General features: G+C 40.1%; 1 protein-coding gene across 1 annotated transcript in view; it reads right to left on the reverse strand.

The window, feature by feature from the left end:
• cpne8 (copine VIII) overlaps window positions 1-23951 on the reverse strand; it is a 94256-nt gene that overhangs the window by 18877 nt on the left and 51428 nt on the right. Inside the window, exons 7-17 of the mRNA XM_067379195.1 lie at window positions 21071-21134; window positions 20180-20283; window positions 18855-18959; window positions 12349-12390; window positions 12193-12268; window positions 10020-10073; window positions 9580-9641; window positions 8556-8602; window positions 4961-5142; window positions 1352-1479; window positions 16-118 (exon numbers count right to left, since the gene is read on the reverse strand). Coding sequence (XP_067235296.1) covers window positions 16-118; window positions 1352-1479; window positions 4961-5142; window positions 8556-8602; window positions 9580-9641; window positions 10020-10073; window positions 12193-12268; window positions 12349-12390; window positions 18855-18959; window positions 20180-20283; window positions 21071-21134 — 967 coding nt within the window. The remainder of the gene's footprint in view (window positions 1-15; window positions 119-1351; window positions 1480-4960; window positions 5143-8555; window positions 8603-9579; window positions 9642-10019; window positions 10074-12192; window positions 12269-12348; window positions 12391-18854; window positions 18960-20179; window positions 20284-21070; window positions 21135-23951) is intronic.

Below are 23951 nucleotides of genomic sequence, written 5' to 3' on the forward strand. Positions count from 1 at the left end.
TTTTTTTTTACTTACGTTTACAATGGATTCTTTAGTCTGAGCCATGTCGGAGATGACCCCATCAGAGATAATGAGGAGGATGAAGTATTCTGAACCATCCTTTACTAATGATGCATATCTGCAAAGAAGAAAGCTGATTATTTCATGTAACACACACAGGGGCTGAATCCCAATTCATATCCAATCCATCCTAATGTCTCAAAGTACATCAAAAAACTGTCAAAAGTACCTGGATGGTATACTATTTGTGGTAGATATTCCATGTATGCACTTAGGCATGTTTTTTGGGCTACTGTCTACAATTGTTTCTCTAATGAGGCACCAGGATGCAATAACATTATATTGTAGTATGTAAAATGTAAAGAATTGTAGCCAAATTCTACATTAAAGGGTTGGAATACTTTTTGAATGAACTGTATATGGTGAAAAATGTAAATGGTTTAACATAACATAATTTTACTGTAAAACAATGTCAAATTTAGGGATTTTGAAGGCAAAAAATATAAATTATCATATTATTTACACTGAAACACAGGGCACATCACATATTTTACTTAGTTCAGTTTCTTTTTGTTATCAGTAATATACAATTATATTACATTTTCTGTTACTGAGTTAATGTTTATTGTATTATTTTAGTGTCGTTTTCCATTGTACCACCTGTATTATCATGGTCAGTACATTTTAGGGTACAAATCATATTTTGATTGTTCAAGTAGCTTGGTATATTAATCGAACATCACTTAATGAAATAAAGTTTTATGTTGTAAAATATACAGCTCCAATATTCCATATTGTTAATTTAATGGGATATTGTACAGTATATGGCCAATATTGTCAAATGTGTAGAGTGTGTTATTCAGTATCTGTTTTCTCGTTTCCTATGTTTAGTTCCTGTTTTCTTGGTGTCCTAGTGTTTCTAACTTCTTGTTTGTTTCATTGTTTATGGATTGGGTTCACCAGTTTCTTGTTTAGTTCATCATTATCCTGTGTTTTTATATGCCTGTTTTATGCTTGGTTGTTTCGTGTTTTTTTATATATAGATTCTTGCTTTGATTCTGTCTTGTCTGTTTTTGGTTTTTGTTCATGTCAATGATTTCATGTCTTTTATTTTGAAGTTTTCCTACTGACAGGTTCCTGGTTTGTCATGTGTTTCCCTTGTTCATGTGCCTTGTTTTCATTGGTTCTTTGTTTCTTGTGTCACATTCTGATTGGTTCATTGTTTCATTAGTTTCAGGTGTTTCTTGTTGCTCATTGGTCTTTGTTTATAAATAGTCCTTGTGTTTCATTGTTCCTTTGTCTAGTTTTTTTTGTGATAAATAGTGTTTAGGAATTTTTAAATTGGCCTCACCTTGCTACATGATTAATGACAGGGGAGAAGTATGTTGGTCCATAAAGACGAACAGACTTCAGACTCTGATAATACGCTTCTAGAACGCCCTCTATACCGCTGCAGTATGGGTTATCTGGGTTCCCATTCTGCAAGTACACATATAAATAAACACATACACATACACATATGCACATATGCATTATAATACTAGCATCCCAGTGAAGGATGCATACATAAATGTACAAATGAGTATTAATTAACCTAAGTATTAATAAATATGTTCACTTTAGACATTTTTCTAGAAGTAACAATGCACTGGCCAGCACGTTTTTGATGGTGCTGATCCACTATCTACACTGGTTTTACCCCATTAAAAAAAGAAGAAGGAAAAAAAATAAATAAAAGGAAAAGTATGTTTTTCCTAAAAAAAAAAAAAAAAAAAGACACATCTTCAGTATGTACCTCAGGATCATTGGGTCTTTCAGCTCTTTAAACACTAGACGCCCTCTTTCGAGGCAGCCTGCCTTAGGGGGATCAGTCCTAGGTGTGTGTCTCCAACTATCTCTATTAGACCCACCATTTTAAAATCATTGAGGTCCAAGTGTTCTCTGCTCATAGAGTTGTTAGACATGTGCAAGTTGTGCCCCTGGATTAGGATTTTGGGTTAGGGTTAGTAGAATAAGTTGACGCACTTCCAAATGTCTTTTGGGGGACTATCAAAATAGAGTGTGAGCAGATATTAAGCAGACACTCTAATAATTCTTTATTGAGAGTTAGATGACATGTACTTGCAAAGTTAGTTACTTATAACTAGTACATTATCTTAAGGGTAGGTATACGGATTTGTGTTTTTATTGGAGTGTTTTTATTATTATGTATTGTTGCATTGTTTATGGATAAAACATATTCTCACTGTAAACAAACCTCGAGTCCAAGACAAATTTTCCCTTGGGGATAATAAGGTGTATTTCATTTCATTCCATTTTTAGTAGAATATCTAAAGTGGACTATTGAAATATCGAAAGTGTTACCACATACTTACTACAGGGTTTGGTTTAGGGTTTGGTTAGGATTAGTTGCATGCAGTTATGCATAATGTATAGTTATTACTACAGTAACTACACGTGTAACAAGGACACTGTAAAATAAAGTGTTGCCAAAGTTAGTAAAGCACATTTCAAATCATTACATTTTAATAATCTTTTGTTATGCTTTAAAAAGTAAATTTTTTGTTGTATTGACTAACATACTAAAGCACATGTAAAAAACTATCATTTTAACTGTAGTGTGTTATTCGATATTACATTTAAAGTCAATATATTTTAAATTTACTAAATTGCAACTTCATTATTAAAAATGTGTAATTACAAATACATGACATACGTTTCAATAGAAATGACATTATAATGACAGTAGTTTATGCTTATGAGTACATTCAGCAGTACACTTTACAACCTTATTTTAAATATAATAGATTTATTAAATTATTTATTTCTGTAATAAGTACTCTTTTTAAAAGGTATGCTAAATTGCACTTCTTTTTCACAAGGGTAGAACACCATTTTAATGTTAAAATACTCCTTTTAATATTAATATTAGATAACACAACTTGGAGATTGTATAATTGGCAATGTTAGCAATGAGCAAACATTATCATAGCAAAATGACAACAACAACAATCAGCCATCAAAAGTTTTATGTGAGCTTACATCCCAGAAGCTTCCTGAAGTAAGAGGCACGTTTAAAGAGAGCTATTCATTCAAGTAAAGCTTTAATGCTCTGCTGAGTGCATATGGAGTCCCCCGAGTTCAGCCCTGAGGAAAAGTGTGTGTGTGTGTGTTTTAGCTGTGTGTGGGCAGCTGCAGCCGCAGGCAGTGCATCTGTTTGGTCCAATAAGAAGGATCTGTGTCTCACTGTATACAGGATTATGTGATAGATTCTCTGTGACGGTTTTGTGGGTGTGGAACAGGAAAAAAATAGAAAAAAATAAAGAAAATAAATTCTGTCCTCTTTAGAAATGTGAGACAGCTGTGGTAATCTCCATTTGCTAATGTCTATCAATCTTTTTCAATCTCCTTTATGAACTGTCTCATCCATATTTATCAGTTACTCACCCCTCCAGAGCTCTTATTTGGATACCAGTGGTGTGGTCGTCTAGGGGCTGTGTGAAATCAAAATTGGAGCTTTTTGGCTTTTGCTTCATGTTTGTTAGGTCATCTATATGCTAATGTACTCATAAAAGTTGACAAAATTATCTTTTAATATATGAATGCATTTAAAATCTACAGTCTCTTTATGGCTAATATTCATACTTTAATTCTTTCCCTATTCATCAATTCATTCATTAGAAAGGAAGTTATAGATATTTTTCCCCTTTATTTTGCGCTTTATTATGCTTGTCCAAGGTACAGTAACTAAATAGACAGGGCTAACAGCTTATTGAATAAAGAAGAAGCACACTCAGTACATCCCACCCATTTGAAATACGTCAACACAGGAACAAAAGTTGCAGTTAGGGTGCTGCTGGAGAATATGTTTAGAAGTGGATCTGAAAGAGCTGGAGATGGAGAAGTGAAAATGTATAGTCTATGGTTGGTGTTCGACAGGGACCTGGGTAGGTGTCATACCCTACTAAAAGCATACCGATGGTACAAGCCCTGCCATAGCCCACTGTTTCTCAATGTATCTTCCTTGGGCCCAAGCATTGTAGATTTTGAATCTCTCTTGATTCAGCCAGATTTGTTAGGTAAATGAGACACCTAAAATGTCCAGAACTTTAGGGGGCCCTCAAAAAACAGGCAAAGTGTATTTATATGTGCAATGAAATGCTGATAATGATTTAGCTCATTATAATGGCATTTACAACAGATTTAATTTTTTTTGCTCCAGTTTTGATGTGAACGCATAAAAAGCCACACATGGGACACATGCACATGCATGAATAAGTTGACAAAATGGTGATAAAAGCATTTACATGCAAAGCATAGCTGGAGTAAAGGGTAAATCAATTTGATTGTTGTTGTTTTGTTTTTTTTACTTTTTTAAATATAAAAACACCATTTTAGGGCATTGTCATCATTACAACTAAAGGATAGGACAATGTTAATATACTTGGTCTTGGTGCACTAGACCTGCTACGCACACTGTAGCTGCAGCAATCACTGCTCCTTTTCTTTTTGTTGCTGCAGGGACTTGCGACTGCCAAGACATACAGAGACATGATGCTGCTGTGAGCATGTTGGACACGCTGCTGCTGCTGCATATATAGACATACATAATATCCTCCATAGCAGATCTTGAGAGGTGGTGCAGGGAGAGGTGGAGGATTTCAGAGAAATTCTGATAGCACACTGCAGGAATGTATACAGCAAACACCGAACCAGACTATTTCGATGTTAGATACAGCAGAGGCCAATCAGTAAGTGCCATGTAGTATGATGAGACTGCTAGCAGATTACATGTAAAGCATAATCAAGTGTAATTTTGTGCATGTAATACTCGCAATGACAAATAGACACCTAAGATACTCAAACAAAAACAAGGTGTTTGAGAACAAATAGTTTGCATATAAAATACAAGCAATACTTGTATTTTCTTAATAATAGAATGAAAAAAAATTGTCCTCACCAGTGGAAATTCGTGAGATACGCGGCCATCGGGTGGCAGTTTTGCACCGAACCCCAGTGCAGGGAACAGCTTATCACTGTCATAGTCCTGAATAATCTCCCCCACTGCTCTGAGTGCCAGTGCATACGCATTCAGATGATACGGGCTCATGTAGTGTAGAGAGGTAGGCTGGGAAGGGTTGCCTGTGATAAACAGAGCAGAAAATGCATGAATCAATAAAGTAATTAAATATGAATGTAAATTAGAATGTGAGAATTCATGCTGTACCAGTAATGATTTAGAATTTTGGATAATTCTAATATAATGGTGTCATCTTTGTAATGTGTTTACTCATGATTTACTCACAGTATTTGACCATTTAATGTCTTTGTCCCTGCAGTTCCCTTTTGAGTGGAACTCCACGCCGCATCATAGCTGTCACGGTTCTATTATGTTTGGACTTTGTTTGCTGTTTTCCCACCTGAGTCTGTCACCACGGTTACTGATTTGATTTAATTATGTTCAGCTGTTCATTATTAATTACCTTGGTTGGTCTGTGTATATAAGTTCCTGTGTTTTCCACTCTCATGGGTCTGGACTCGTCTAAGTTATGGTTGTGTTTGCTTCCCTGCCTTTGTTTGAATTTACCTGTGGATATTATTAGAAACTGTCTGGGATCTAAATCTTCTTTGACGTGCATGTTACTACAGCCAGTTGTGACAATAGCATTGATTCGCTGAATGTGATGACATAGGGACGTAGCATAATACGTCACCGCAACCATAAACAGATACCTTAACAACGTGTTATCAGCTTCTTTGTCTTCAGTAGCCACCTGTTTGAGTGCCTTTTGCTGTTTATGTGTGCATTGTCCTTGAGGGGGCTGACTGCATTAATTGTGAAAAGTTTAACATCCGCAAGCTCCGATCCCACTTGGCTCTCCTTCAAAGTCATGAGAGCCAGGCTTCTGCATCCTGTGGTATGGGTCCCATGGCTGCCAAGGCAGCTTGGTGACTTCGGTCATGTTGCCGCAGGTTGAGTTGGCGAAAGTGGAGCTTGAAACAGGGGACAGAACCCTTTTACTTGCCTTTTCAACCAGCTCTGAGGACCCTGTTCTGGATCTAGAAGCTTGCTCTGCAATCTCTTCAGACCAGAACGAGGAACTCATGCTGTCTGTGTCTGACTCTGAGGAGGGACTCTGGCCATGGCCAAATTAAATCTAGATTGGCCTGATCAGAAGAAGCAAGTCCCTCATCAAATCTGGATGACTGTTATTTAACATTTGGCGGAGAGCAACCACCCCGTTGACGTTTTCCTTTCTTCCCTGACCTCCACACTGAGGTGTTGAGGTCTTGGTGAATCTTTATTCGGCACGAGTGCATAATCAGGCCACCTCAACATACTCCACAGTGAACGGTATGTGCGAAGACGGGTATGGAATAATGCCAATTGATGTTATCCTCCAGGGCAGCTAATAAGAAGCCCTGACAACCACAGGGTCTGGCCCCCAAGTTTGAACTCCAAGATGAGTGTACTTTCTCAGGTTCAGAGAACCACTTTTCAGGGGTGGTATGGGATTCGACCACAATGCAGGCAATTCTGTCTCCTAAAAGTGTAGAATCAATCCTAACTGCTAAGAAAAATATAAGTATAGGTTCTCTGATGATCTACCACCCCAAGCTGGAGATCTGAAAACTTTGGGTCTGGCCCCTGAGATTCATCTCTCAACCGAGAAGCTCGAGTTCTAGAGTCCCTTCCACCAGGAAGCTATATGCTCTAAAATGGTGACTCATGGTGAGAGCAGTGCCACATGAACCTAGTCTGCTGCCCTGTTGGTTCAATGCTGGAGTTCCTTCAAGAATGCCTTTCAATGGGTTTGAACCCTGCTACTTAATATTCAACAATATTATTGATTTGACTACAGTGACACTACTGGATGAGAACTGAACTGAGCTGGATGGCATCACTGTTTATCTGTAGAACTGCTTTATAGATGAAATGAACCAATTTAATAATTGATGATCTTTACAATAAAACTGAATCAACACTGAACTGACTTCAGCTGAACAACGACACTATTTACTTTTAGAGCTGCTGTACAGCCGAAATGAACTGTTTGCATCATTTTCCTGTTATCACTGCAAAGCTGCTTTAAAACAATCTATCTTGTATAAAGCGCTATATAAATAAAGGTGACTTGACTTGCTATGCGAAAGGTCTATGTGGCCATCATTTCAGCTAGCCACATATGTTTGGATAGAGCTTCTGTTGGGAGATATCCTCTGGTGTCTCGGTTCAGGACTTCGTGTCACCCATTATACTGTACCCCAGACCAGACTCAACATGTTCTCCAACCAATATGCCTATATACTGTAGGTCATTTATCACTTCCCTGAAATACAAACCATAAGAGCATTTACTAAAGTTGCACCCCGTCGACAACAGGACACTTTCATTTTAATGCATTTTGCCTTTTTATCTGCTTATATGCTTTGGTGGCCGCAATAGAGGGAATGCGTCAAGCAGCATATCTTGCATAAGATTGCTGACACAATCTCCTTCTTCAGCGAGGCATGTAGAATGGCTTCACCTCTAAGGGTGTTGCGTCTTCCAAATCTCTTGCTCCTCTCTGCACACATTCAACCGGTTTTACAGTCTGGATGTGGATTCAACACCAGTGTCTCAAGTCCTTCAGGGTTGATCTGGATTCAGCCTGTGCTCAAACAACTGTCTGTGCAGATACACAGTCTTGCTGGACAGGCATTATCCCGTGGTGAGGTGGCATTGGTATTAAGGTTCCCATAGCGTCAATGCCATGATGTGCTGTCAAGTTCCACTCAAAAGGGAACGTCTCAGGTTACTTAAGTAAACCCGTTCACACGTCTATTTATGGTTTTGGTGCTTTGCTACGTAATAACGTTCAGCCAATCAGGAATTGATGCGTGTAGACATGTGCTTCAGATACCGGCTCACATGAAGTGTTCCCATACCCAATGCCATGACACGGCGTCTAGTTCCCCTCTCAGGGAACCGGGTTACATACGTTTCTGTTCAACATTGTTATGCTGTGAAATTTCCCTTTTTAAAAATTATAATCCATCTTCCATTATGTTTAAGAGTGTTTTTGACCACTGCACAAAGCACAAGAATATTGACTATAAATAAAATTTTTGGCATTCTCTTCTGCCTCTTGTATTCAAAAGTCAGTTTAAAAAGATAAGAGAGGTGTTTAAGTTTAACTTTCAAATACTCAAGTATAATTAAATGTGGATCCTTTTTCACACTCAAGGTGTGACTTGTAATTGAGTACAAAGTTTTATCAGAATCTGTACAAATTCTCTGTACTTTTAACACAACTGTTAGTACTTTGGAAGACTACAAATTTATAATTAGTACTTCTGTCTATAGGGTGGGAAAATAATGATCTCTTGAAAGTTCATAAAGTAATAAAGTAATAAAGCTTTCATTTTTAGAAGCTTAAAAATAAAAATATATTCATAAATAAAAAGATTAAATTTACATGCACACAGAAAAAAATAAGCCATTATCATAACATGTACATGATGCTAGAAATAACTTTTATTTGAAAAGCAATCTTTCAGTAATGTAAGCTCACCGTTTGAAGCAGTAAAATCAATCGCCACTGTGAAATTAATTTGAGTGCTGCAAGTGAACAGAGCAAAAACATTAAAGTAAGCACATATGTATCATAACATAAAATATATGATGCTTATCAAAGCATAATAAAGCTCCTCAGTCCTTGGTGAGCTGACTGTGTGAAATTGTGTCTCAGCTCAATTTAATCTGTGGGCAGAAATGAAGGAAGTAATTCCCTGAGATCATCTCTTTGTTTATCTAATATTCTCTCCGCTGCTTCCTGGTTTTTGGTCTATTCAACAGAATGCATATAACAGCGAGATTTGCAAAGTGTCTGTAAGGATTTTCCACAGTAGTCTTTTTGCAGATCCTACCAATTATTCTGCCGATATTTCCAGTGTTTGCTCGACTGTTTGAAGGCCAGGTCATATGCCTGGGGTCTCTGTGTCTCTCAGAATAGAGCGGTCTATTTATAGCTCAGTTTATTACGGCATCATAATGCAGTGCTCTCCCTGTGAATATGTGTGTGTGATGTGGAGAAAAGAGAGGGGAAGGAAGAGGGAATTATTTATGGATGATGAGGCACAGCAATGTGTTTCCAGTCTCAATGGATGAGCTTGAGTATGTCCGTACCAGACTTCTGTATGCATGGAATACCCGGATGACGTTACATTTGCTAAATATGTGAGATACTGAATTCCACAATTTCTAGAACGACATATCTAATTCTATAACTTAATGCCACTTGCCAAATTAAATAAATATTTACAGTAATAAAGTTTATTTGATTTACTCATTGGAGTAAATAGGACATGTGGCAATGTAGCATATTACTGTTTAAAACATTTATTTTTCAATAGTATTTCATATACACAAAAAGTTTAGTGACTTAATTTTAAATTAAATTGATTTTAATTACAAAGTCATAATTCTGACTTTTTCCCCCCTCAGCAACTTTATTTCTCAGAATTGCGAGTTTATATCTTTAATTCTGAGTTTTCTCAAAATTCTGAACACACATATGCACACACACACACACTCACCCTCCTTTGATGTAGTCCAGGAACGTAACCTCAACATCAATGAAGCAGGACAGCAGAGTGACCTGTCGACATGAAAGTTTGGTAACACTTCCTATGTAGAGTCCTAAAGGGCATCATCACACTTTCGATAAGCAATGCATACTTTAATCATAAATGTCATATCAATATTCATGCTCAGGGTGATGATGTAACACTCTAGAGTCACGGCATCAGGGCAGACCAATGATGAGCTACATCAACATTTATGAATATTTATATGCACAGCTTATGAAGGCATTGTGCATTGCTTATGAAGATATAATGTAGGACCTTGTATAAGAAGTCTTACCAATAAGGATGTTTGTTTGTTAGAACAAACATGTATTGCTTTCTTTTGTTCTTCTTTGGAACTTTTTTTGTTTGTTATTTAAACTGGAAGATCTAGTTAAAAATGCACTCACGGTTCCTGAGTTTAGATATTTCTTCTTCTTTTTCTTTTTCTTGGGGTTCAGCACCTGCAGAAATGCAGCAAAATCAGACAGGACGTTGTTGAAATGTTGTTGAATCTCAAAAAATGGTGACCCAAAATGTAAGATTTATATAGTTAAATTGCATATATAAGATTACATTAATTTGGTTTACACAGTTTTAACTTAAAAAATAAATAAACTTAATGTCAGAAAAAAATGCATTCAAAAAAATGAATAAATCATGGCATAGTTTTTATTAACTATTTGGATCTTTGATTTTATTTAAATAATATTTTCAAAATGTATTTGTTCAAATTTCTTACAGTCAGCATAAATTAATTTGTGTTTGTGTTTATATACTTAGTATATGTGTAATGTGGCTACCTGTGGAACAAGCAACATTCAGTTATTATTAACATCTATCATCTTATATTTTCTAAACTTTTTCGGTAACACTTTACAATAAGGTTCATTAGTTAACATGAACAAATAATGAACTGCACTACACATTTTTTAATCTTTATTAATCTTTGTTAATGTTAATTTCAGCATTTACTAATACAGTAGTTCTCAACTCCAGTCCTCGGGACCCACTGCTCTGCACATTTTGTATGTCTCTCTTATCTGACACACTCAATTCAGTTCATGCAGACTCTCTTAATGAGCTGATGATCTAAATCAGGTGTGTTAAATAAGGGATACATACAAAATGTGCAGAGCAGTGGGTCCCGAGGACTGGAGTTGAGAAACACTGTACTAATACATTATTAAAATCTTGTTTTCAACAAACAATGAACAACTGTATTTTCATTAACTAATGTTAATGAAGATTAGTAAATACAGTAACAAATGTATAGCTCATGGTTAGTTCATCTTAGTTATGCACTTACTAATGTTTAACTAATGAACCTTATTGTAAATTGTTACCACTTTTTCTGTTGAGTATATGTATATATATTTATGTATTTGTTTGTTTGTTTGTTGTCTTTCATTTTATTTTTTTATATATAAATGAAAGCTCTAGCGTAAATTCTGCCAGGAAGACTCAATGTTACATCACCAATTAGTTTAGAGCTAACCAATCATTATCTTACACTTGGAGTATATAAGATTGCTGACACATGTTTGAGTTCGCAGATGCTGACGAAAACCTTCACCTCCATCCTCCCCACCACCACCAGGATGGTCCCTGTCCATACCTCCTGGGGGTCAGCTATGCCCCTGCCTTCATCTTCAGGCAGGAAATGCAGAGTCTGCAACCCTTTAGGATCTGAGCTACGGACGGGGCCTACGCCAAAGAACTTTCTTACAACATTTTGCTTGCTGATTGTTAATAAATATGGTTGTCATGTTATCTTACCTCCCCGCGTCTTTCTGGTAGAATTTATTCTATTTTTTATTTTAACATTTTATTGCTCCAACTGAACTACATTTTAATCAAAATATTGCAAAATGTATTTATCTCTGTAGCTTATCCAGTATATTCTCACTTTTGCCACAATATGTGAATATAGGCAGAATGCATGAATTCAAGAAATTCATCTGTTTCTGAACAGAAATTATGGATAATGGTTGTGCTGAAAAACCAGATCATCAGAAGCTCTTGGCAGAGATGAACGTTTGACGATGTTTGCTAGACCTCTAACTGTTATCTAAGGTTCTTGTGCCGCGGCCAGTTTTGATAAGTGTTCTTGTCATGGGTTTGATTTATGCTTCAGTAATGTGGAGGTCATACAAAAGATGAAAAAGATGAGATTTCACAGGGATGGGGGACAAAATGTCATAGTAAGGCCAGAAACATAATTTACGCTAGTAAGTAAACGCAGACACAGTTCTCAGGGAGCAAAAGAGTTACTGTATATCAGTATTTAATATCATATTAAATCAGTATATGTATATATTCAGGTACCTAACGAAAACATTTAAATGGTTTATACCTACAGGGTTGTAACTGGTGGATCATTTTTTTAAATCGCTTTATTGAACTGTCCGGTGAATCAGATTTTCCAATGCTCTACTTTTACTTACTTCCTTAAGCCTCAACAATGCACTTATGATGTAATGTAAATGGCTGCACTAAAGTCTTGGATATTTCAAGAAGACATTTATGATATTTTACGCAGGCATGTGTGAAAAATACATGGGGAAAATGAAAGTGGCTCACCTCCCACACAGTAAACTGAGAGTGGCCTTTAGAGAGCTCCCTGTAGCTTGTGCTGAACTCTCCAATGTAGTCATGACTGAAAACACACACATAGTCTCATGCAATATCTTGAAGCATCTTATTTCAGTATTTACAGAATGATTGTTTCTTTCTTACCCTCCATCTCTGTCCCAGTCATACACCTCGATTTTTATTGCTCTGCAAAAAAGAAAAAGAAAGTTCAGTCATGAAAAGCATGTGGTATTATATAGGTCACTCTATTTTGATGTGATTTGCAAATTTAAACATTAAACATTTAAACATGAACTTCTTTGTTCTGCTGAACACAAAGGAATATATTTGGAAGGTTACTGACATTCTTAAGCCTAGTCCTAGAATATGTTATAGAATATATAATAATGGCCCTTTAAACCAGATTAAGAGAAATCTGCTTTCTCTGTCATGGTTTAAATTAGTCCTAGACTTAGTATAGTCCAGAGTTTAATAAACAGATTTCCTGGAGGAAGACTAGAGCTATTCCAGGACTAAATTGAGGCTTAAATTAAACCTACCAGGAGGCAGGATTAACTTTAACGTTGTGTTTCAAAGAAGACACATGTATTACTTGGATATATATATCGATATTGATATACACTGTGTGTGTATATATATATATATATATATATATATATATATATATATATATATATATATATATATATATATATATATATATATATATATATATATATATATATATATTTATATATATATTTTTTTTATTATTTTTATTTTTATTTTATTTATTTATTTTTTTTTTGATGCTGTTCACTTTATTTAAACAATATATTTTGAAATAACATGTTTCAGTCAAGTAACCCAATTACACAGGACATTTATTTCCCATCATGCTTTGCACCGGGCTGTGTAAATAGTTCCCTTTCGATACTTCACTCGTAAGTGAAGTAAAGGTCTCCTTTTTCCCCGTTACTGAAGCCTTTTTCAATAACGCAGTGTAACTGCATCGTCATTGGTTCTCTCATAGACAAGTTGTCGACTGCCGCCTCGTGTGCAGTCTCGAGCCGCCCACTTCCCGCTTTCAGCCGCCTGCCAGCCCATCTCCTGCCGCCATCCGGCGCGCCTAAAAGAGCATTTTCCCACGGTTTATTGCCGCTCTAAAAGAGCTTTTCCTAGCGGTTCATACTGCTCTAAAAGAGCTTCCAGTGGCTCAAACGCCCTTTTCACAGCGCCAGCGTTGCTGCAAATGCCGCGCCACTCTTGTGGCACATGCAGAGCCCCTCTGCATGATGAAGATGGGCACGGTGAGTGCATCGGCTGCCTGGGCAGACCCCATGCAGAGGCTGCGCTCACCGGGACCTCATGTTCTCACTGCGAGAACATAAGTCTCACCTCTCTGCACTCGCGGATCACCTTCTTCAGTCTAGGAAAAGACAGCGGGGCAGAGTGGCCCAGCGCACGGAGTTGGATGAGATCACGCCGGCTCAGACCCCGCGTGCCTCACCCTCTCCCTCGAGAGAGCAGTCCCCCGTCCTGTTCTCCCGCCTTGAGCTGCGTCCCTTGGCAGAAGCGAGCAACCTCGTCTCCTTCGGCGGTTCTGAGGACAAGCCGCTTGATGACTTCATGTCTCTCGTGGCCTCTGAAACTGAAGGATGGGCCGGTGATTCAGAGGACCCCGCCCGCCTTTCCTCGCTGGAGCCCATTGATTGCAAGCCGGGTATGGATGCCGAGCTCTTCCGCATCCTCTCGAAGGCAGTGGAGGATTTGGACCTCGAATGGGTTCCACCAGAGGAGCCATCATGGAGCAGGCTCGATGAGTGGTTCCTGTCGGGTCACCGCCAGGCCCCTCGCCAACGCTCTGCCCCATTTTTCCCAGAGGTTCATGACGAGCTGACGAAGTCGTGGCAAGCCCCATATTCTGCCCGCCTACGTACTACACATTATTCAGCCCTCACCTCTGTGAATGGCTTTGAAGAGAAGGGTTACGAGCATCTACCGCCCCTGGACGAAGCAGTGGCGGCTCACCTCTGTCCCCCCACGGCTGTGGGCTGGAAGACGAAGAGGGCCCTTCCATCCAAGCCCTGCAGGACCACCTCTGCCCTGGCTGGCAGAGCTTACACGTCCGTGGGCCAGGCTGCCTCAGCGCTGAACACCATGGCGATTCTCCATGTGTTTCAGGCGAAGCTCCTCCATTCTCTGGACGAGTCTGGCATCGATGCACCTGCCTTCCATGACCTCCGCAGCACCACTGATTAGCCCTGCGTGCCACAAAGGCCACAGCCCAGGCCAGGCCATTGGACGATCCATGGTCAGCCTGGTCGTGCTTGAGCGCCACTTGTGGCTCAACATGACCGAGATAAAGGAGATGGACAAGACGGTCTTTTTGGACATCCTGGTCTCTCTCTCCGGTCTCTTTGGGCCATCAGTAGAGGGCTTTACAGAACGCTTCACTGCAGCACAGAAGTTGTCCCAGGCCATGTAACACTTCCTGCCTAAGCGCTCCAGCTCTATGTCTGCTTCCAGCCACCCCAAGTCTGCGCCAGCTCAGCAGAACAAGCCTGCCCCCTCTACCTCTCAGGCAGCACCACCCAAGGATCAGCGCCACCGTTCTCACCCTGCAAAGCGCTCCTCCTTCTCGAGGCAACGTCAGGGACCCCGGCCGAAGATTTCGCTGGACCCAACGCCTCCTAAGCCTTCCTGAGCTTTCAGGAAGGAAGAGGATGGGGCAAAGTCTCGCCAAAGCCGGACCACCCCAAAAGCTCTTTTGTTCCGTCTCCCCTCCGCCTCGTTCAGTTCATGGCGAAAACTAGAAATATTTTAGCTTCTCAAAGAAAGAGCAAATTTCCTCTTCCACTTTCTCCGGTGAACGGGCCCCCGATCGGCAGCCCGTCATCCGATGCCCTTCAACCCCTTGTCACACGGGCCGAGGCCTGGCAGGCCATCCCTGGAGTGTCAAGCTGGGTCCTGGGGACCGCAAGTCGAGGCTACTCGCTTCAGTTCGCCCGAAGGCCCCCGCGCTTCAGCGGGGTGCTTCAAACTTCAGTCAACACGGACAATGCTCATGTCCTCCAAGCCGAAGTCACGTCTCTTCTGAGGAAAGGAGCTATAGAAATAGTTTCCCCCTCAGAGATATTTTCTAGTCCCCAAGAAAAATGGCCCTCAGACCCAGGCCCTCAGGTCTCAGACCCATCTTAGATCTCAGGCTCTTGAACCTCTCCCTCATGAGACAGAAGTTCAAAATGTTAACGTTGAAGCAGATCCTCGTGCAGGTTTGCCCCAGGGACTGGTTCTGCTCGCTGAACCTGAAAGATGCATACTTTCACATCCAGATAGCCCCCCATCACAGGCGATTCTTGAGATTATCATAGCAACAAACTAAACATAACGTACTCGGTTACTAACGTAACCTCGGTTCCCTGAGATTCTTGAGAGTGTGGCTTACCAATATACGGTCCTTCCATTCAGGCTGTCCCTAGCTCCTCACACTTTTACGAAGTGCATGAACGCGTCTCTTTCCCCACTGAGGCAGTTGGGAATCCGGGTTCTCAATTATCTCGATGACTGGCTCATCCTAGCCTAGTCACCAGCCGAGCTGGAGCATCACAGATCCATGCAACTCAGCCACATGGAGTGCCTGGGTCTCAGGGCCAACTTTGCCAAGAGCTCACTGCTCCCCAGCCAACATATAACATTCCTGGGTGCAGTCTTCGACTCAGCCCGTATGACGGCTGTAGTCTCGCCAGAGTGCGCTGTGGTCATTCAGCAGCTCGTGGCATCGGTCAGGAACAGAGCCTATCTCCCTCTGAAGTTCTTCCAGAGGATGCTAGGGCTGATGGCTTCCGCCTTCCTGGTTCTGCAGCTCGGCCTTCTTCAGATGTGGCCTCTGCAATACTGGTTGAAGTTCCGGGTCCCTTCTCACGCCTGGCAGCACGGCTGCCTGTGTCTCAGAGTCAATCAGGCCTGTTTGACAGCTCTGAAACCCTGGATGAACCCTGTATGGTTCAGTCAAGGTGTACCCCTACAGGCGGTGTCCAGAAGGACGGTGCTCTCAACAGATGCATCCAACACAGGTTGGGGCACTCTTTGAGAGGACAGACCGGCCTTCGGCTCGTGGTCTCACGAAGAAAGCCATCTGCACATCAACTGCCTTGAGATGTTGGCAGTGATTCGAGCCCTTCACGCGTTTCAGGCACACCTGACGGGATGCCGCGTCAGAGTCCTGCAACGGGTCGGGTATCCGCGACCTCCATGCATCTCCATGTTTTCTGTGCTGATGCGGTTGTAATGACTGAGGCAAATCAGACACAATTATTGGTTAGTTAACCAATAGTTTAAGCTCACTCTGGAGTCTGTCCCCATCCCCCGGGAAGTTTTCAGTTACAAGTTTATTGCTCTGAGGAATGTGGTTGCCGCATGGAGAACAGAGTAGAGACACAGAAAATCTGCATCTTCCCTGCATTTTCCACACAGAACACAGACTCTATGGCATTAATGTATAGACAGACTGTGCCTTATACGCTGAGTTTTACTTCATTTATGATACGAGCTCCAGTTCTCCCCGGCGCATCCGTGTCGTGATCATCTGTTGTCTGCTATATTTACTTCCTATTTATTAAATACAGGCAATTGGTTGATGAAATATTGATTAAAATTAAGATACAATTAATACAAAACGAAATCAACTTTTAAGAATTTTTTAAAAGTTAAGAATAAAGCACTTTAAATTGGAATGATTTTAGCATGTGTGATTTATCGCGTGCACGGGTCGGGTAACGGGCCAAATACTAACGGGTCTGGGCGGGTGCGGATTTAATTTTGATATTATCACGGGTGACGGGTCGGATCTGGTGCTGAACTTTGCGGGTACGGGCGGGGGCGGGTATCCAAAAATGGACCCGTGCAGGACTCTGTGCCACGTCTTAGTCCAATCGGACAGCATGACAGTGGTGTCATACATAAATCCCCAGGGCAGTCTTTCGTCCAGCCGCTTATGTGCTCTGGAGAAGCGTCTTCTGGAATGGACATTACCGAGGTTTCAGTCGCTCAGGGCGACTCACATACCCGGGAGAACAAACTTGGGAGCAGATATGCTATCTTGGAGCAATATCCCCTCAGACGAGTGGATGCTCCACCCCCAGACGGTTTTCACGATCTGGGAGTTCTTCGGGAAGGCAGAGGTAGACCTCTTCGCCTCTGAAGACAACTCTCACTGCCCAATTTATTTCTCGAAGGAGGACGATGTGCTGGCTCACGTCTGGCCCAGCACCCTCCTTTACGCCTTTCCCCCGATCGCTCTGATCTCGCAGATCATCAGACGAATCAGGGAAGACAAGCAAAGAGTCCTCCTGGTGGCCTCCTGGAGCCAAGTTTGGTCCTCAGAGGTGTTCAGGCTTTCCACGAAAGCTCCGTGGCCGATCCCCCTGAGACGGGACCTCCTCTCTCAGGCGAACAAGACGATTTGGCATCCCCAGCCAGAACTCTGGGCTCTGCACCTCTGGTTCCTCGATGGGAGCCTGCTAACCTCCCCGGGGACGTGCTGAATACCATCTCTCAGGCGAGAGCTCCATCCACGAGACGCCTCTACGCCCAGAAATGGTCGGTCCTTGTTGGGTGGTGTTCTGCACACAACATAGACCCAGTGGAGTGTGACATATCTCTGATACTGTCTTTCCTCCAGGAGCGTTTAGAATTGGGTCGCACCCCTTCAACGCTCAAAGTTTACGTAGCAGCCATCGCAGCATTTCACGCTCCTATCGCAGGCCAGTCAGTGGGACGAAACAACCTTGTGGTGCATTTCTTGAGAGGTTCTAGGCGATTGAATCCACCTCGTCCTCACACCGTTCCCACCTGGGACCTCTCTTTGGTCCTCAGAGCTCTCAAAGGGCCTCCCTTTGAGCCACTGTGTTCAGCTGACCTCAGTCCCCTGACGCTCAAAACTGCTCTGCTACTTGCACTAGCATCGGTTAAGCATGTTGGCGACTTGCAGGCCCTCTCCTCTCTTTTCTTGGTTCATTCCATGTTTTACAGGCAACCTCTCTCATGCTAATTCAGATTAGCACAGTTGGTTTTAAATTAATCTAGTTTATTTTAAGTCTGGACTCCATAGTCCAGGTTTTAATAATCTGTACTTAATCTGTGTTTCAGAAAGCCATTTTTTAAGCCACAATTAACTATTCTAGATTAAGGCCTATCCTGTCTATCCATGAGTTCTGAGCGTTCTCTTATAACTCTGTCCTCATTCATTTGTATGTTTGTCTGTAAGTTGTTTAATATTGGGATTTTGTTTAAAATCCCCCACCGTGGCTCTGCCCCTCAACATCAAGCCCCACCCACAGCACCACCCTGATAAAATATGTTCCCGCGGCTATGGATATACATCAAAATATGGAAGAAAATACTAATCGCAACTTCTGTTTCATGCCAACTTTAATACTTTTACTGAGCAAGGGTGCTTTAAATTGATCAAAAGTGACAGTAAATACTTTTACAGTACACTTTATCACATTTTTAAATGGTAGTGTATGATAACATTTATATTTGTTTTTGATCAAAATGTGCATATTTACTAATAAAGTGAGAAGTGAGAAACCAAAAAGATCCAAATGTGTTTCTGAATCCTCTCATTCCCACCAAGTTGAAGCTCAGAGGTCAAATATTTGACCCACCTGTCATAATCCCCATTACACAGTGCTCTGACTGGGATCTTGAAGGCCTGCCATACAGGGTCCAGTGTGTTTTTCACCACTTCTGTCTTATGACAGATGGTAAATCTGACAAAAGGACAGAAACAGTCAGTGTGAAAAGGGGTCTTGAATAGGTCATATCACAAATACACCATTTAGTAAAAGTGTCAAAGAAGACTGAGACCAGTTTCAAAGACACAATATTAAACGAGGCATCAAGCATAACCACATTATTAGACTTAAAAAAATGAACATAGCATGGAAATGCATGTGATATAAGCAGGGCTTAATTTGTGCCGGAACAAGCTGGATACGGAATCTGTGAAATCCGATCCGGCACCACATTTGGGGATCCCCCATCTTTTACACCACTGAGAGATATTTTCATTGTACTGTGTACATTTGATCAGGAAAATTAACTATAGTAATGATAATGTTGTCAATAACTTGCTATATCTGTGTGAAATATATAAAACATTATTAAGAAGTAGAAGAAATGCAGCTACAAAGCGGTACATGCCTCGTTTTGGCGATCTATTTCTATTGGATTTGACTGCTATTTGCATTTACAATGCACAACAATGTATAGAGAATATAACGTTTATACTTCAATGCACTTCTGTTATATGGGCAACTGTTTTCTGAAATCTTTGCGTTTAGAACCGTCTTTTTCTAGATCTAGCTTAGCATGTGAATAAAATCTCCAAAATGTGCATAAACTTGTGCGCTCGCTTGAACTGGATAATTTTTTTATTTGACAAAAAGAAACGCACAAACTGTGGTGGAAACACATTTACAGAAAAAAAACTGAATAAAATGTCTCATGTTTTGTATATGCTCTTTGAATAATAGTGGCTTAAACGGCCGCTATGGCCATATACTGGCAGTCTCTCCATAAATACCTGGAAGCGCCTGTGCACAAAATGATATGGCCAGAGTTTAAACTTCCGAATTCAGCATTAACATCAAGGGATATGTTGGAAGAATTGTGTGCCAAGGTCAGACCTTTTGTTGGTCAGACATTTGATGTTTTACCTGCACAAATGGTCACAATGCACATCAAAATATCTAAATGCAAATTGTGCATACGTTCCATTACATTTTCTAACCCCACTAAATTGCTGGATCCGTTACCCCCCAACCCCAACACCCCCACCACCCCCACAACCCCACTTGTTCCAGGACCTCGGAATTTACAAATTAAGCACTGGATATACAGTAAGTACAGATATGAATAATAAAAAATAAAAAAACATTTTATTGTCTGTATTTTATGAACTTTGTCCAATAGAAAACGAAAAACTTACGTTCCATCTTCATTGCTACGGTAAAAGACCAGGAAAGGGTCAGACTTTCCAAAGAAATCTTTCTTGTCCAGTTTGTTGCCACAAAACTGCATCAGTACTGATTCCTGATAAACAAAAAACACATTAACAACTAATGGTGGTTGTGCTGGGATGTACTGAGAATATGAGGCAACTTTTCTAAACACAAAAACCACACACATAAGCACAAACTGCATGATTCTGTTCAGTAAATATTTGCAAAGAGACAAAAAGAGATAAGAAAATAAGACAAGTGACCAAACAAGAAGAAACGAGACAAGATGAAAAAGAAAAAAAGGAAGAAAAGAAGAGAATATGACACATGAAAAAGTAGAGGAGATTAGAGTCAAGAAGAAAAGAGGAGGAGAAGAGATAAGAAATGAGACAAGAAGAGATGAGACAAATCAAGAAAAAAATAAAAGACTCAAATAGACAAGACTAGATGAGGACAAACATCACAGGCAGAGACAAACAGACACCGAAAAAAAATTAGAAAAGAAAAGAAGACAAAAAACTAGATGACAAGAAATGAGACAGGAAGAGAAGACATGAGACAATGCAAGATATGAAGAAGAAAATAAATGAGACAAGAAAGAAGAAAAGAAGCCAAAAAAGACTAGATGAGAAGAAATGAGACAAGAAGAGAAGACATGCAAGATGCAAGGAGAAGAAAATAAACAATATGAGAGAAGACAAAATAAATGAGACACGAAGACAAGAATAGATTAGACAAGAAGAGACAAGACAACACTAGACATGAAGACAAGAGAAGATATGGGATGAAAAGGGACAAGAAGAGACCAGATGAGACTATTGGAGAGAAGAGAAAAAGACGAGATGAGACGAGAAGACATTCAAAGTCAGTTGACGTACCCTGCAATTTCCAAGTTCTTCAGCTTTCACAATAATAGTTCCGCAGTTTTTCCCAGGAATGCCTCTAAAGTCAGAAGGAACAATGTGTGTTACTGAAGAAGCCCTGACAACACTGATCTTGACAAGAAACACACAATTGACAAATTCTAAAAAGGGTTCAAATCCTACAGGAATGTCATTGACACTTAACCTTATAGCTTACTCCAGGAGAACTGATTCTTTAGTAATTGTCCTAAAAAAACAGAACTTTGCTTTGGATGTAAGTGCCTATTAAAAGGAGTAATTAGTAAATACTAGGGGTGTGACGAGATCACATGTCACGAGATCTCGCGAGACTAAACTGTGACGAGATTTCTCGTCAAGGCGAAAAGTAGTCTCGTGATGTTGCCATGACAGAGTGGTTAGGATGATTAGGAAAGAATATGCCACCGAAATCATACAGGAGAGAAGTCAGTCCATTGACTTAGTGGCAAAACCTTTTACAGTGCTTCAGTATTGTTGTCTTTTACTGCATATGATAATTCATACTCAGAAAGTAGAACTGAAATGACATTGATTACAAGATGATTAGTGAAAACATTTCAAATACACCTGTAGATTATTTTTTCTAGTCATGATTTCACCATTGAGGATTTCTTAAAAATAGTGTGTAAAAATCTTGTTTCGTCTCGTCTCATGAACTCAGTCTCGAGTCTCGTCTCGTCTCGTGAGATACCTGTCTCGTCACACCCCTAGTAAATACTGTATGCTGACTGTGGTAAATGAATGGAAATGTACAGCCCATGCTGTGTGAATAAGTGAACATCAATAAGAGATTGTAGCCAGTCGACAGTTATGAATGTATGTATCTGAGCTGCATAAATAAATGAGTGTTTGTAGAAGCAGGCAGGCGAATACACAAGTGTTTGCTTGCTCTTATATAAGACTACACTTAAGAAGCCCAAGACGGAATTGAATTTAAATTGTATGGACCCAACACTTCAACGTCCTGCACAAGTGCCTGACAAAGATGAATGATGAAAGATTTTGAAGATAATTTGATGAGAGAACAAACTTCTCCCTTACTTATGCCTTGGCAGCGTTGCCTTAAGTGCTTGTTTCAATTCCACTAAGTAGTTCTGGGTTATGTTATAGAGGTTAGAGTAGCAGATCCATGGTAACTGAAGACGTGTCTTTAATCTGCTCTGAATCTACAGATGTCCTCTGAGGCACTCTCCTAAGTAATTCCCTCTACCAGGAATTACTTACAATGAAATTGACAGACAAAGAGAGAGAGAGAGACAAAAAGCTAGCTGTGTAGCTCTAAGCTACAAGCTAATCATATTTAGAACTACAATCAAGCAACTGTTTTAATTATTTTAAAATAAAATACCTTAATTTTAAGTGTATCAAAATAAACTATAAAATACAGCAGCCACACCATGTATCAAATAAACTACTGCATCTTTGTATTATAAAAAAACAAAAAAATACTTTTACAAGGGAGCATGAAATTTGTTCGCAAACCTTCCATCAGTTGGTCTACTTGATCGACCCCTTCACCATTACACTGGTTACAATGTTTGATAGAAACAGCTTTTTTGTTTTCAACCAGTTAAAGGCACAATATATACAATGGTATTTTTGGATTAAAATATCCAAAAACCACTAGAAAAATGTTATATATTTTGTTGACTTGTGTCCTTATATTATTCCAAATGTTTCCAAGAATGTTTAAATCCAGAGAAATAAGCAATTTTAATCAGGACACGGGCTGTGTCTGTGCGTTGCCTATCATTGATATCATATCCGTGTTACCCTCGGTTTCTGGTTTTATTTTGTAAACCATGGAAACACAAAAGACGCTTTAATATAATATATGTTTTATAAGACAGGTGAGAAACTGTTTGGATTAATTCATCGACAGAAAACTAATCATGTTATATAGCTTCTTGTTTAAATCTCGTTTTCTTTATTTACCACGACTACCATGTTTTACCATGACTAATATTGATCTAGCTTACTGCAGTATGCAGTGTCTCATAGCAGCCACCGAGCGAATGCGAAAAAGTGTAAGCAGAGACTGTGGCATTATAAACGCTCCACTGCTCTTGAGGTGTGTGTCGCGCTTGTCTCTCATTAGCAATCGCTCCAGCGGCCTCATTCCGCTCCAGCATCACTTGGCCCTGCTCTGCTTCATATTTGTCACGTTCCCAGCCATTCCTGGACTCCAATTCCCAGAATCCTCCCTGACAATCTCCCACACTCACTCATCTAATCAGTAATCACTCACACCCAGCTGCAGCACATTACCTGGACTATATAAGCCAGTCACACACACTCACACTTTGCGAAGTCTTGATTTGCCCCGGTGATAACTACTGAGCGTTTTCTTGTGGACTGTTTATTCCCTGATCTTTGCCTGTGTTCTGGACTGTGTTTGCCTGCCGCCTGCCCTGATCTCTGCCTGCGACCCAACTCCGTTTATCTGCCTCCTGCCTCGACCATTGCCTGTCCCAATTTATGTCTTTGCCTTTGCCCCTGTCTGCATTTTTCATTATTTAAATAAAAGCTGCAAATGGATCCCTGCCTGAGTCCCGCTTCATTATAATATTACAGTAAAGTTAATAATCTCATCCATGAACATGATTTCTGACCGAGTCCCATCCCTTTTTTTTTCCACCTGCTGTAGACGTGAAAACAACACATTCCATGATTCCATGAAATCAAGGATAAGCGACTGAATAAGCAACCTCTAGTGGCGAAAATTTACATATTGTAGCTTTAACAGATCAAATAATCACATATCCCTGTGATCTCCCAGATGAAGTTTAGTTTTAAAGTAACTAACAGTTTAATGTTTAACAGTTTGCGAATGACTCATAATTGTATTCTAATTTAG

This window comes from Chanodichthys erythropterus, chromosome 24, assembly GCF_024489055.1.
Source record: "Chanodichthys erythropterus isolate Z2021 chromosome 24, ASM2448905v1, whole genome shotgun sequence".
NCBI lineage: Eukaryota > Metazoa > Chordata > Actinopteri > Cypriniformes > Xenocyprididae > Chanodichthys > Chanodichthys erythropterus.